The sequence below is a fragment of the Ostrinia nubilalis genome, chromosome 27, assembly GCF_963855985.1.
Source record: "Ostrinia nubilalis chromosome 27, ilOstNubi1.1, whole genome shotgun sequence".
In the NCBI taxonomy this organism is placed as follows: Eukaryota; Metazoa; Arthropoda; class Insecta; order Lepidoptera; family Crambidae; genus Ostrinia; species Ostrinia nubilalis.
This window is the reverse complement of record NC_087114.1, coordinates 5,810,388-5,825,933: the sequence shown is the minus strand read 5'-3', so window position 1 is coordinate 5,825,933 and position 15,546 is coordinate 5,810,388. Positions and strand designations below refer to the sequence as shown.

At 37.3% G+C, this 15,546-nt stretch overlaps 2 protein-coding genes across 2 annotated transcripts in view; both read left to right on the top strand.

Moving 5' to 3' along the window:
* Nucleotides 1-5,529: 5,529 nt before the first annotated feature.
* The window catches only part of LOC135085015 (uncharacterized), a 165,193-nt gene continuing 155,176 nt past the window's right edge, over nucleotides 5,530-15,546 (top strand). Inside the window, exon 1 of the mRNA XM_063979794.1 lies at nucleotides 5,530-6,254. The gene's annotated coding sequence lies outside the window, so the exon portion shown is untranslated. The remainder of the gene's footprint in view (nucleotides 6,255-15,546) is intronic.
* Nucleotides 9,814-15,419, top strand: LOC135084991 (U-scoloptoxin(01)-Er1a-like). The gene is made up of 4 exons (XM_063979752.1): nucleotides 9,814-9,955; nucleotides 14,078-14,241; nucleotides 14,638-14,718; nucleotides 15,244-15,419. Exons 1-4 carry the CDS (start codon nucleotides 9,925-9,927, stop codon nucleotides 15,295-15,297), a joined length of 330 nt encoding a protein of 109 aa, XP_063835822.1. The 5' UTR covers nucleotides 9,814-9,924; the 3' UTR covers nucleotides 15,298-15,419.

Below are 15,546 nucleotides of genomic sequence, written 5' to 3'. Positions count from 1 at the left end.
GTTTTAATTTGTATTAAGTATATTTTTATGTATGGGCTAGTTATGAAAAAAGTATGTTTTCGAACTCGAGAGGTCAGAGCGTTCCACCATCTTAAGTTAAAGGGCCGAACATTAATTATTTTTTACATTTAACGCTTCAATCCCAACTAATATTATAAATGCGAAAGTAACTGTCTGTCTGTCTGTCTGTTACGCTTTCCCGCTTAAACCTCGCAACCGATTTTGATGAAATTTGGCATAGAGATAGTTTGAGTCCCGGGAAAGAACATAGGATAGTTTTTATCCCGGTTTTTGAAACAGGGACGCGCGCGATAAAGTTTTTCTGTGACAGACAAAATTCCACGCGGGCGAAGCCGCGGGCGGAAAGCTAGTTGACTATATTATGAGAAAAATATCTTTGAGAAGTATAAAGACGATAAAATTTAAATTCTTTAAGTATTTTTATTTATTCTGTACGTCGCGTAGATAAAAAGTTATACAAGGTAGAATATTTTCATTTGGACAAAAATCATTGTAGTAGCCTCCCCATCCCTCTTGGGTAGAGGGACGGTGCACACGAGTGTGCGATAGCAGGGAGGGTTAGTGGTGGACGTTTCGTGTGCTACTCCCGCTCTAACCGCACTGGAGCAATGAAGGGTGCGGGAGCGACCCGCTCAATTTCCTCTCCCTTACCCAGATGGGCGCTTACCCGCTTTGATCGGGAGATGGCCAAGGAGGCTGCATTCGTATGCGATAGTCACGGACGGCGATATGGCGGCCATCCAATTAAGAAAATCGTTAATTGAGGTGTGTGATGTTAACATGCCTCGATCACGCTACCGCACACCTTGTCGTGCTGTCTACTGGTGGTCGGCTGAACTAGCTGAGCTGCGTTCACTCGTAGCTGGCGTAGACGTTCACGAGACCCGTCATATGGCTTGCCTTTATGAAATCGGATCCGCCGAAGACCGAGCGAGGGCAGAAATGCTCGCAAGTTTGGACGACGATACTAACTGTGGGAGATTTTATGCTAGAAACCAACTACAGCCTATTGGTCCTCCACTGACTAAAGAGCAGGCTCTGCTAGACAAGGTTTTGCGAGCGCTCTTCCCGAACCAGTTTGCCTCTTTCGCTCTGCCATCTATGATCGATTCCCGCAGTGTCAACTCAGCTGTGAAGGGGGCCCCTCTTTGCCTGCCTAGGCCGGACAACTATGCCTGCTGCGCAAGGAAGGCCGTCCAGCTAACTCAACATCGGATATGACTGGGTACAAAGCAGCGCTCTCCTCCCGGGCGTAGATGTTATCAGCTATGCAGGTGACACTCGTCACAGCCTGAGGGAGGGATTGTATGGACGCGGCCAATTTGGCGACCACTGCCAGCACTTAAATTGCCAAGCGCATCTGGAGACTGGAGTGTTTATATTATTTTACCGTGGATGGAGTCAGGATAGAAGTTAAGGTTCAGAGCCCCGATTACGGTAACTTTTAACGTCTACAATCCAGACACGCTTCATCGATTCTGCGATACGATTGGTCAAAACAGCTGACGTACGCTGTTGAACGACCAATCGTATCGCAGAATCGAGAAGCGTGTCTGGATTGGAAACGTTAAAAGTTACCGTAATCGGGACTCTGAGCAATTGTCTGGGCCTGATAGTGGATATTTGGTGTGAGTTTGACCCAAATTTTTTTTTTTTCAAATTCAAAATATTTATTGCTTACTAAGTGACAATTTGTAATGCTGTAAATTACATAATATACAGGAGCTTAAAAACTTAGTTACCTGAGTGGTATCGCAATAGAGTAGGTGGCTATTTAAACATTAATGGTAGTATTATTAATATTAATTAACTATAATAAGTAATATTATTATTATTAAACAACTTATAAAATAACTACAATCTAAGTAGGATTAAGGTTGATAACTTATTGACTAAAGTAGTTGGTTGCTATAATATTTTTTATGATCTATTGTTAGGTATTCATTAATTGAATAAAAACATTTGGATATTAAATAGTGTCTAAGGGCTTTAGAGAAGCGTTTAACATTTGGTTCAGTTTTTATATATTCTGGAAGTTTGTTAAATAATTTTACCGACATATAGTAGGGGCTGGTATTTAACATTTTTATTCTTGATGGGGGTAAGTAAAGTTTATCCTTATGCCTGGTATTTATATTATGTGTGTCCTTAACTTTTGTAAAATTGTGAATATTTTTGTAGGTAAATATACATGTATCATGGATATATATTGATGGTAACGTAAGTAGATTATATTTAATGAAGTAAGGTTTACATGATTGTGTATTGTCTATTTGTGCTATTATTCTGATACATTTCTTTTGCATTATAAAGAGATCAATGAAGTTTGTGCTGTTTCCCCAGAGTATGATGCCATATTTTAATTGGGAATAAGCGTAGGCGTAGTATGCTGCTAATGCTGCTTCTGTATGTGTACTGTGCGTTATTTCATAAAGAGCGTAAGTGAATTTGGATAGTTTTGACTTAATATGTTCTATGTGGTTTTTCCAGTTAAGATGCGTGTCTATTACAATGCCGAGAAGTTTGAAAGTATCTACAGATTCTATTTGGTTATTTAAAAAGGTATTATTTATTTTTAATGGATTTTTTTTATATGATCTAAATTGTATTATTTTGGTTTTTGGGAAATTTATTTGGAGATTATGATCTTGGAGCCAATTTGTTATTTTTTGTAAAGTTTCTGTAAGTAAAGTATTTGCACTTATGATGTTATTGCATTTTATTAAAATTGATATGTCGTCAGCAAAAAGGACTGGTAGGATAACGTCGTTTTTTATAATTTTAGGAAGGTCGTTGATGTAGACTAAGAAGAGTACACATCCTAGGACACTTCCTTGGGGAATGGAACAGGTCATATATTTACTACTCGATTTTGTGGTTATTATTTTGTGTTGTTTATTGTCATAGCTGTCTACTTGTACTATTTGTTGCCTGTTTTGGAGGTAAGATTTGAACCATTGGTAACTTGGACCTCGTACTCCAGATCCGTAGAGTTTTTCTAACAAAATATTGTAATCAACTGTTTCATATGCTTTTGTCATGTCCAACAGTAAACCTAGGCCGTACTGTTTGTCGTTTATATGTTCGAGGGCTGTTTGGATATATTTGTATACAGCTAACGTTGTTGATTTGGTTTTCCTGAATCCATTTTGATTTTCGTCTAATATACTATATTTTTCTAAGAATGCGTATAATCGGTTGCACATGGCTTTTTCAAATATTTTGGCAAAACTTGGTAGAAGAGCTATGGGTCTATAATTGTTGGCTATTGTACTATCATCTTTTTTATGGATCGGTTTAATTAATGAAATCTTTAATAGATCTGGAAAGATGCCTTCTTGGAAACTTTGGTTTATGAGGTATGTTAAGGGCACAGACAGCTCCTCGCTACATTGTTTTATTAATGTTGGTGGGATCTCATCTACACCACTACTTTGTTTATTTTTTAGAGACGCTATGATTTTTTTAATTTCTTTTTGATCTACGGGTTGCAGGTACATGGAATATGTTGGAGAGTTTATGACTTGGCAAGCATTTGATTTTAATTTTGTATTTTTTTGACTTATTTCAGAGAAAGTTTTATTAAATATTTCACACACGGTTTTTGGACAATCGGTAAGTTGGCCTTCAAATCTTAATTTAATATTTTTATAAATTTTGAAATTTGCTTTTCCTGTTTTTGTATTTATAATTTTCCACATTGTTTTGTATTTGTTGTCAGATTGTTTTATCTGTTTAGAGTATTCGAGTTTTTTAGACATTTTTATACACCTTTTTAATATTTTACTGTATTGATTATAGTATTTTTTTATAACTGTAGAATTTGATTCATTAAGTAGTGTTCTTAAAAGTCTTTTGTGCTTACAAGATTTTTTTAGGCATTTCGTAAGCCAGCTTTTATTATGTTTGTTTTTTATTTTAATGGACTCTAAAGGTATATATTTATTTAATAAGTTTTTTATAATTAAATGGAATGTCGTATAGTTTGCTTGAATGTCTTTATCATTATTTGTAATGTTATTCCAATCAATTTCCTGTAATGCATTTTTAAAATTAGATATTTTTTGCTTTGTAAATATTCGCTTTTTTACTTGCCATGGTTTATTGTTGTTATATAGCAGATTTTCTAGACGCAATTCTAATATAACTGATTTATGGTCAGATAGGCCGTAGTCTTTCACATATGCTTTGTTTACAAATGGTTTATAGTTGGTAAATATTAAATCAATAGAGGTTTGTGTTTTTTCAGTTACACGAGTGGGTTCTTTAATAAGTTGTTTCAGATTATATGATAGCATGAAATCGAGGAATTCTTGTTTTCTTTTGTTTTTGGTGTTTAATACGTCAATATTAAAATCGCCACCAATTATAACATGTTTGTTCCTATCTTGGTGGTTTAGTTTATTCAGTAATTTTGTCATTTGCTCATAGAATATATTTATATTGCGATCTGGCCTGTATACACCTACAATGATGGTATTAATTTGTGGAATTTCTATTGCGCTAAACTCTATAATAAATTCTTTAGACAATTTAACAATATCCTCTCTACTCACATTTTCTAATGTATCCTTAATTGCTATACAGACTCCACCTAATCTATGTTTTTTTCTACAAAACAGTGAGGCTATTTTGTATCCGGGTATTTTTATTGTTTCACAAAAATCTCTGTTTTTACCTACTTCTGACAATGATATTACATCTAGATTTGAGTCTAACAATAGCTGTTCAATTAGAGGTAACTTATTCCCTATGCTTTGAATATTCTGGAATGCGATTGTACAGTTATTTGCGAAATGTACAGTTGGTAGACGTTGTTGTTTTATCTTCTCCCTCATTTTGCCAAACTGTCATAGCGCCTGCTTAAGGCCGCGGATGCTTTATCGTGGGGGGGTTTGAGAGCCAAATGGCGGCTCCTTTACGCCAGTATTTTGAAAAGCATTGCGCTTTACGGGGCTCCCATATGGGTTGACATCCTCGACAGAAGTCGAGAGGCCCGCTCGAGAAGAGAGGTGGTCCGCCGCGTGGCTCGGAGGACGAGGCGCACGATACCCTCGCAGTGTGTGCGGCGTGGGCTCGAGGCGCTGGGCTGGGACCTCGTGCTGGCTAGCATAGTCAAAGCAATGCTGGACAGTAATGAGGCCTGGGCGGCCATAGCCTCCTTCTGCGAAAACGTCGTGTTGCAAAATGAGTCCTCGGAGCGAGAGCACGAGGACGAACCAAACGCGCCCTCACTCCGTCGGCGGCGGAGGGGTCAGAGGAGGGGACAATATGATCGCTTTCTGATTCCCCTCCACGATGATGGTCAGCGGCTGATAGTGTGGGGGTGCCCCCGCCTGCATTGCACACACCATCTCCTCCGTCAGACGGGAACAGCTGCGTGATCCCAGCTGTTCTGAGCGCCCTGAGCTTCTCTTCTCGGAAGCTCTGAGCGCCCGATTTGCCGCCCCCCTGGGCGTGCCGCCCGCGTGCGGTGCACGCCTTGCACGCCCGCTTGCGGCGGCCCTGCCAGGAACATAAAAACCCTCGCCATGTTGCGGAAAACTAATGGTACTAATTTCTTTTAATGGCAACAGTAACTGAAAACTTCATTGACATGTCACCTTGCATGTCAGTCTATTGTTGTCAAAGTGTAAACAAACTTTATTTTAAATGTGTGCAATTGATTTTGTGAATTAAATTGCTAAAATATTTTTATAGTCGTGAAAGAAAAGTGGTTCACGATGTGTTAATGTATTTGTCGAAGAGAAATACTAAGGGTTCGGACAATATTTTTATTGAATAATTTTTCCGACAAAGGTTGTCAAATTGACTGACATGTTTATCGTATAGTACAGTCCACTATGAAAATTAGCTGTAGTCTGTTTCAACTACCTATTTTAAAGTTTTTTGTCACTTTCTAAGTTTTGAATTTTATGGAATTGGGAAAGAAGTACCGAGTTTGAAGCGTTCATGAGCAGACATTGCAGTTGAATATTCAAGTTCTGAATTTGTTTATTGATGAATAATAAAATAAATCCTACTAGCTCGATTGATGGTTTCATTTAATTTATTTAAACCAGGTTACCTTTAATAATATTTTTCGTTCATTTATGAAAATATCAAATTAGCCCGTAATCCTGAATCCTGATACATAAATTTAGCCTATTAATTTAACACATGTACGACTGTACTCAGTGTTGCACTATCAAATGCAATTGAAGCGCCTCTATGCCAGGGTTTTTATGTTCCTGGTCAGGCTATAAAACAAATGATTTATTGCATTCTATTCAATTGTCAATCTCGCAGTTTGTCTTGTGCCAGACGAAACATTCAAACTTTGAACTTTATTGCTTAGAAAATACGATGGAATGTTTGTGGAACTTATCGTACGGAATGTTACTGGCTGAGGTCGAATTCTAAATATAAAAGTTTGACTTTCATACATCAACTGTCAGTTTTTGAAATTCGAATGTTTTAATAGCTCAAAGAGGTCAGTATTATTTAGTTTCTAAAAATAAGAATAAGGTCCTTGCGTTCGTTCGTCCAGTTCAGCCAAATGACGTCCACTGCTGGACAAAGGCCTCCCCCAAGGATTTCCATAACGACTAGTCCTGCGCCTCCCGCATCCAGGTGGTTCCTGAGACCTTCACCAGATCGTCGATCCACTTAGTGGGAGCACTGCCCACAGTGCCCACACAACGAATTTTGGTCCGTGGTCGCGACAGGTCTTTATTAAACCCTAAAACTTTTTTTGCCAATCAGGAGTAAATTATTTAAAAGAAAACATTGTTTTCCTTTTATAACGTCTCACACCCGTATTCACAATTCACAAACGATGCTTAAGTACTTAAGTGAAGCAGCAAATCGATAGTTGAATAGAGCTTTGTGATTGGTTCCTGAAGTTCGTGTGTGACCCTGTGCGTCTACCCGCACTGTGAGACTTCATAGTAATGTTTGTGAATACGGGCGTTATATTCGTATAGGTATATTATTTACAAGATTACACACGCTCTTGTGTTCAAAAATGCGCCTAAAGAGACGATGCGGATGTGACTTTTAGATGAACTTAAATAATAATATAAATTGGTTTGGATTGCTGAATTGGAATGAAACTTGCATTTAAACACAGTACAGCCGAGTTAAGAGATTTTTTAATCACGACTCTGATAAACTCGAGCCAGACATATCAAGGTACCTTACTTAAAATGTGGTATTAGGAAGCTGTTATAGTAAGGTCAAGGCAGACATAACAGAGAAGGACCTCTTAAATGTAACTAACGCAGGTAATTGAAAACTAATGAGAAATTAAATTTTACTGAGGAAGCGAAAGGAACATGCTGGATGAAGGTCGCTTCCAACCGGTCCGTCTGGAAATAATTTTTTTTAAAAAGATAATTAGTAATTTGTGCATAAAAAGCATTTGTGCAGTCCCGTTAGTCCCTCGTTCGAGTGTCACGAGTGGGCTTACCTCAACAGTCGAGCGGCGGCGGGGTTCGAACCCGCGTTCCCCGGATCACGAGTCTGCCAGTCCGACGCCTTCACCGTTCGGCTATCGTGGCATTGGAGGTGGTATATTTTCAGCAAAATGGACGTCCTGTGGCTGAAATAATGATACCTACTGTTCACGACCACCTTTTTATAAGCCTTTTACATACTTTTTTGTACCATAGATTTACTATAGATTTAACCTATTAAGAGAAAATAAACCAGTGTCAAACTAGCTTCTGTTTGTTTCACTCAACACCTACCTTTTTACGACCTAGGTCTATTTTGCCACATTGGCTCTCTTTTTTTATTAATAAAACTAAGTATTACAATTTCTGTAAAAAGAGTTTTTGAAAAGCTGACATTGCAAAATTTAATTCTGAAACTTTTAGTTCGTCGATTTCATTGACTGTTTTAAAGGCTCTATGCCTCGAAATCTACAAAAGTTCTTAGAAGCTTAATTAATCTGTAACACTCTTTTATGTTCCTTGTGGTTCGTTCAGAATAAAGCATCCATTATTAATCTACTAACCCAGAGCCCCGATTACGGTAACTTTTAACGTTTCCAATCCAGACACGCTTCTCGATTCTGCGATACGATTGGTCGTTCAACAGGTCGTTTGTTTTGACCAATCGTATCGCAGAATCGATGAAGCGTGTCTGGATTGTAGACGTTAAAAGTTACCGTAATCGGGGCTCTGTGCTGCACCATCTTACTTTAACTTTTAACAAACGCCAAAAGCCTGTTAAGCTCCATACAAAACTGCAGGTTATAGTTAAAGTTACAGTTACGGTTAAAGTTAATTAAATGAGCGGGAGAAGAGCCTGGATGCGGGCAGCGCAGGACCGTGCATTGTGGAAAACCTTGAAGGAGGCCTTTTTCCAGCAGTGGACGTCATTTGGCTGAAACGAACGAACGAACGAAATGTTCAGGGGTTTTGGCGTGAAACGTAACAAACAAACAAAAAGACTTCTGTCTATATTATTAGTGTCACATGTGGGAAGACGATATAAGTGGTCAGTCGGCTGTCGGTCTGTCGGTCACTGTCAGTTTATGGTCAAATGGCTCGCGGGCAAGGCCGGGGGCTGGCGGCCTTGCGTGCGCGAAAAACGATACGCTTACGGGGGACGGGTTTATGTAAGATAAACAAAACAAAAAATAAGTACATTTAACTTGGCGTATAGTTAATTATGGGGCGCTTAATTTTTTAACGGATTTAAAAAAAACTGCTTTTTTGACAAAAACTGAAATTCATTATTTTTAAAAGTTTTTTGGTTATTATTTTTTCATTTTTGTGTTTTCATTTTACTGGCTTTCAACACATATTATTGGCTTTCAAATTATCTTTTTTGTTTATCTGTAAGACGGGCACATAAGAAATATAACATATTTGTGTAGTCACATAAAAAATAAATTTTAAAAATTAAGCCCCCCCCCCATTGCAAGAGGAGGGGGGTAGGCCAACAATCCACATATGGGGGCATTCTTGTCGATAAAATTGATAACACAAAATCGAATTAAGTTATCGCTAGCTCTATCCCAAACACACTGTAAAAATATTTATCTGCCTCTCTATTCTGAAGGTACAAAACCACAGATCCAGAGGTCCCGGGTTCACTTGTTCTAAGTTCGTCTGGATCTTCTTTTACTTACCACCATCTTATACAGTATTGTTGAGGTCCGGCAGTAAGATATCAGTTCCTCTGTGGTTGAGGATTCCGGGTGAAGCTCGCTACCACCCTTAGCCTGATCATCATCCCTAAGATTAGATGCAGGACAGCTTCCTCGTTTGTATTGTAAACCCTATAAAAGGAGACTCATGCCTGTTTTCACCATCAATCCCTAATTTTTAAGTGACCCCTTTGAAAACAAAAAACCTGTTATTATGTGTGTTACCATAGGGGTCACTTAAAAATTAGGGATTGATTGTGAAAACGGGCATCAGTTTCTTGCGCTGTTTCTTCTTCAGGCTTGATGTTCGCATATTATTCCTCTCTTAACGCTTCTTACAATATGTATCCATGTCATGAAAGTATCTTTACTCTTTCTACCATAATACTACACGGTCGTGTTAACTGCGTACCTAGAAGCCGTGACGTCAGATCGACGCTTTATGGACGGGACGAACGCGGGGAGATATGTGCGAGTAAGTGCGAGGGAGTGGTATCGCATTCCAGTGAAGTGCGCAGTTAGCTCGTGAGTGAGTAGGTATTGAATGGGTTGGATAGTATGTGAATTAGTTTCATGGATAACTACATCCTGCATACCACCATCCACGGATCAATATCGATCGCCTTCTAAATTCGATTGGGATTAGTGAACGATATAGCCCGGCTAATCTCGCGCGCGACTCCGTTTCGTGCGCACACGCCATTATTTATTTATTTAGTTAAATTATTGTTTAATTTAAATTTTAATTATAGTGTTAAAGGAAGATGTTGAGGAGTATCGTTGTGTTTCTTTTGGGTAGGTATTTGATTGTTATATTGTTATTTTTTATCTTATATTAATTAATAACATCCCGATTAACCCATTACTTCCCAAGCATCGAAATCTTTGGAATTTTTTGATCAAATCTTGAAACTAAGTTCATAATAGGCTAAGAAAAAATAATAAAAACAAAAAAATAAAAAAAATAGTACCTTTAATGCTGAGTCAGCCTGTCCTATAAATATGACAGTGGGGACATGTGATCAGAAATAATAAAAGATAACAATTGTATGAAAATTAGCAGTATTTGAAAATTTGTCCGTAAACAGCTTTAAACATAAAGTTTTAGGAACTTATTTTGTATGGTAAGGTATAAAACAATCACTGCAGAGTGTTTTTTTCACATTTAGCGCAAAAAATAAGAGTTTTTTTTACAATCTTCTCCCTGGCAATGCCTCTATTTGTCCCTCTTCGTCATATAGTCGTTAATATTGATCATATTGTCAAACCTCACAGGTTGTAAAAGGCGTTCATATGTACCTGGTGCAGGTTTTCTTGCCTTGCCTCCCGATTTTTTTATCCAAGAAAAAACCCTACGCTTGAAATCTTTCTAGATTTCAATGTCTCATCTTTATTTACCTCATTGTAAATAATAAATAATCCATGCATTCACTAGGAACATGTCTAAAACACGAATGACTAAGGCCAATACCATTTTTTGCCTCTGAAGCTGAAGATAATCTATTGATTACAGAATTGGACGAAAGTCAACGATAGATATATTTGAAGTTTTGTGAACTTTTTGTTCACTAATCCCCATTAACGCCAATTGGAGCTATTAAAACTTATAATGGGGAATAATGAAGTAAAAAGTTCGTTAATCCCCATTACGTTAAAAATAAAATCCTAATATAACGCTGATTAATGAACTTGTTAGTTCATTATTCCCTATTATAAGCTCCAATTGGCGTTAACGGGGATTAGTGAACAAAAAGTTCACTCTTCCCCTTTGACGGGGATTGTCAATGGGGAATAGTGGAATAAGCCCGTTGTTTTGCGGTATTAGATACTAGCTGAATTTCAGAATATACTGGATTACTAGAAGAAGTCGCCAGAACCTTCTTCCATGTCAGTCATTTCGTCCACTTCGTCCGGAGGTAATATGGCTACTTCATTATCGTCCAACTCCTCACCACTACAGTTTTCTTTATATCTGTTCGGCAGAGACCTTTTGAGTAATCTAAACATAAGACCCGCAAGAAACAAACAATTGACACGTTTGAACTAGTGCTTATCGTTGCAGATCCGAAAATGCCTTCGCGGCAAATTGTATAGACATGTTCCCAGTGTCATATTTATAGTACGGGTTATTTTGAAACATTACCACAAGTTTTTAAATTATGTTTTGTTTATGTTTATTTTTTTTATGTATTGGTAGATGTCTAAGAATCAGTTTTATGTAAATTGGAGTTGGCCAGTTTTTTTATATTTTGGTATATAAAATGAAAATATGATGCTTCTTTTTGAGGCAACAAAAGTGTTAATTTGAAAAAATTACATTAAAATAACGGATACACTTTTTGCAGCCGAAAAAAATTATTTTATTAGAATAACAGTGCAAGAATACGAATTTTGTCAAAAACAATAAAAATTAGTTTATTAACTTGTAAAAAAAAAATGTTTAATATGGTGTCCTAAAAATAGGACAGTGGGGAGGAATGGGTTAATAGTAAAAATTAAAATAGTGCTTTACTTGTGCAATTTTTGCAAATAAATATTAATTGTTTTTAAAGAATATTAGCAATTTTTAAATATAAATGACTAATAATCCCGTTAACCCTATGCGTTAATCCCTCAAAGTAAAAATAAATGATTATTTACTTTGAAAGAAAGAAATATTTTTTTTTTATTTGGCATCAAATTACTTTCTTCGTGAATCTCTACGTGTAGAGATATTTAAAAAGGATTGTCATATTAGGCCAGTAGAATTAAACACAAAAATTGATTAAATCGGAAATAATTCCTACAAAAGATTTTTTTGCTTTAATGGCTTCATTGGTTGCCCATTAAGACTCTCCTAAGTTTTCGACTTCGACGGAGTTGTGTTTAAGTGGTGGGGGCCCCCGAAAGGGGCGTTTTTTCGGTTTTCCGGTTATACCGCGTAAAGGACTTACCCTATCGAAAAGTGGTCTTCATGACGGTTAAAGGGCACTTAATCCTGCATTGAATAAGACCAAATTCATATGTTTTGGACAAACCGTTCTCGCGCTAAAGTTCGGCAAAGTAGAAAATATACGTATAATTAATGACCCTCTCCACGTCCAATGGCTTGTTACCCACATGCTTCCAAGCCTTGTAAAGGGTCGCCTTAACCAGTGTAACCCTAACAAGGCTCACGAGTTTGATTCGCTTATCCTTGTTCGTCCCAGCCGTTCCTTAACTGCGGTTGCTGCACCTCTTCCTGGCACTCTCCTGAACGACTCTGTGTTACCTAATGTGGCTGCCCCTCTTCCTTGTACCCTCCTGTACGATTTCATTGCTTAGCCATATGCCTGGTCCAAGGTTCGACGCCACAAAATCAACTTCGAACGAGTGAAAATAGTTTAAATACTATTTCCCGTGCTTGCAACATTTTTCTTTACTGCTTCGCCTCTATTAGTCGTAGAGTGATTGTATATATCCTATAGCCTTCCTCAATGTATGAGCTATTCAACACAAAAATAATGATTTCAATCAAACTAGTAATTCTTAAGATTAGCGCGTTCAAACAAACAAACAAAAAACTCTTCAGCGTTTTAATATGAACTTGTTGTTGTTGATTTTTGGCGTCGAACCTTAGACCAGGCATACGGCTAGGCAACGTAGTCATGCAGGAGGATACAAGGAAGAGGGGCAGCCACAGTAGGTAACACAGAGTCGTTCAGGTGAGTGCCAGGAAGAGGTGCAGCAACCGCAGTTAAGGAACGGCTGGGACGAACAAGGATAGGCGCATCAAGCTCGTAAGCCTTGATAGGGTTACACTGGTTGAGGCGGCCCTTTTCAAGACTTGGAAGCCTGTGGGTAACAAACCATTGGACATGGAGAGGGTCATTAATTATACGTATATTTTCTACTTTGCCGAACTTTAGCGCGAGAACGGTTTGTCCAAAACATATGAATTTGGTCTTATTCAATGCAGGATTAAGTGCCCTTCAACCGTCATGAAGACCACTTTTTGATAGGGTAAGTCCTTTACGCGGTATAACCGGAAAACCGAAAAAATGCCCCTTTCGGGGGCCCCCACCACTTAAGCACAACTCCGTCGAAGTCGAAAACTTAGGAGAGTCTTAATGGGCAACCAATGAAGCCATTAAAACAATAAAATCTTTTGTAGGAATTATTTCCGATTTAAAAGCTAATTCTACTGGACTATATACATACATACAGCGATAAAATTAATAAAAAATCTGTCAAAATTTGCGAAATGTCACTTTGTCTTAGAGGACAGAGTGATATTTTTTATAGTTATTGATGTCAATCACAAAGTTATTTAAATCCTTGAGTTTTCTTTAGAGGTTGTCTGTTTTTGTTGTATGAAATGCAGGAAATACTCGTGTATGGAAAACTGTTTCTAATAAGATTATCTTTGTATGGAAAGGCCAGTATTTTTTGTAATTTCAATGTTGCTTCCATGTCCGTATTTTGCTCTTTAACTGATTGGTTGACAGATGAAACTAAAAATAGTTAACTAAATTTTAACCGTAACTGGAACGAAAACCGGTGTTTTTGTATGGACTTAGAGTCTTTTGAGTTTTTTTAACTAACCTATCAAATGACAATTCATTTTCCCGCCAAGCAGCAATCTTTGATTGTATTTTTTTAATGGCTCTCACGGTTTGTGCATTTGCCAGTGACATTATAGGTCCTATTTAATAACAATGTATTATAAAGACTTGTTTTGTAAAGTATTATAAGACCCTTGAAAATGAGACTGACAATAGTGACTGAGTTTCTTGCGTTGCTTTTTCTCAGCACTGTCCCATTTATTGTCCCGAAGCAGTGGTAGGGTTGATACTGGGACGTGTAAAAGTGCTCTTTAAAAGCCAACTTGCAAAAGTAAAATGAATTTTATGAATTTTATTTGGCTGGTAGTTCTGTATTTTTTTCTTTTCCCCACAGGCATAGCGGTGGCATTCAGCCAGCTGCCCATAGACTACTACCATGACCTCCATTTACCTCATGACCCGCCCCTATACCCGGTGTTTGAACACCCCCCACCGACGGAATTCAGCTGTGGGGGGCGCAATAGGGGGTACTATGCTGACGTGTACTCGGGGTGCCAGGTAATTTTGACTGTCAAATTTTTCATATGAGTTCGTAGCCTTATCCTCTCAAAGAGTGATACAGTTTGTTTTTGCTTAAACTTCTACTTAAATTTTTGTTAAATTTCATTCATCGAAAAAACAATATATTGTAAAGTATTCATAGTAGGTACCTACTTTTTATAGTATAAATTTATTTTAAGATATAATTTTTCGTATTTTTATTAATTTAATAACACTAAAACCAAAGTGGCCTTATTTTAAAGCTGATAAAATGTTCTAATTACAGAGATATCCTGTATACAGCTACTTAGCCGCTTAACAAAAAAAAAGTAAACAATAAAAATTAGTTTTTGTCGCATTTTGTTTTTGTTCGATTAACAAAAGCTCTTATTAATTTGCTGTTAAAAATTGCAGGCTTACCACTTCTGCTGGCGACAGCGGCTAGTCAGCACAGACTTGTGCGCGAATGGCACGCTCTTCAACGAACAGTTCCAGGTAATATTTGTTTTAGTCTAGGCGCGGACCACCGACTTTTAGTCGACCGTTAGTTGGGCCAGATTTTAATTTGTGTGAAAATCAAATCGGTGTAATGTGCGCACTTCCATACATACCCATACTGATAAACTGCCTGCCAGACTAAACTATCGGCCGACAAAAAGTTGGTGGTCTGCGCCTAGGCTTAGACTTAGCTGTAACTGCACCTGAATAATCCAGCGCAATAGTCCAGTGGTCGACAGAATCGAACTAGTGTTCCACGGATCTCAAATTCGATTGTCACCACGAGTTTCCAATTTTTTTAGATGTTTCACTGTATTTAACCAAACTTTTTTATTTCCAAAGGTATAAACATTTGAAAATACCACGTGCAAAAGTATGAAAATTAAGAAATCGCCTAAAACATGCACAGGTGTTGCGATCGAAAAAACACCCGTACCTTCGTGTTGTTAGCAGTGATTGCGTATAAGTATTTAACCTGATTAAGAAGCAACGTTTATTTATATTTATTTCTATTTTTTTTAGGTTTGTGACCATTTCTACAACGTGCGCTGTGGATCTCCGTACGAAGATTTGTAAATAATGTTTATAATTTATTATTTTATGTAAATATAGTCGGTAAATAAGTATTTATTTATTGTGTATCTGTTCTTCTTTGGCTACAAAATGAATGAACTATAATAAAAACATAGGAAACTGATTCTTTTTTGTTTTATGACACTTTTAAGCAGAAAACTATTATTTTCCAAACAAATGAAGGATTAATACTGGAGAAATTTTATTTGGATTTCTAAAAAATAAATAAAACAAGTTATGAAAATTGTTTTT

Coding starts and splice junctions, on each gene's coding strand:
- LOC135084991 (XM_063979752.1), top strand. CDS start 9,925: ATGTTGAGGAGTATCGTTGTGTTTCTTTTGG. Junction 9,956..14,077: donor TATCGTTGTGTTTCTTTTGG/GTAGGTATTTGA, acceptor TTTTCCCCACAG/GCATAGCGGTGGCATTCAGC. Junction 14,242..14,637: donor ACGTGTACTCGGGGTGCCAG/GTAATTTTGACT, acceptor TAAAAATTGCAG/GCTTACCACTTCTGCTGGCG.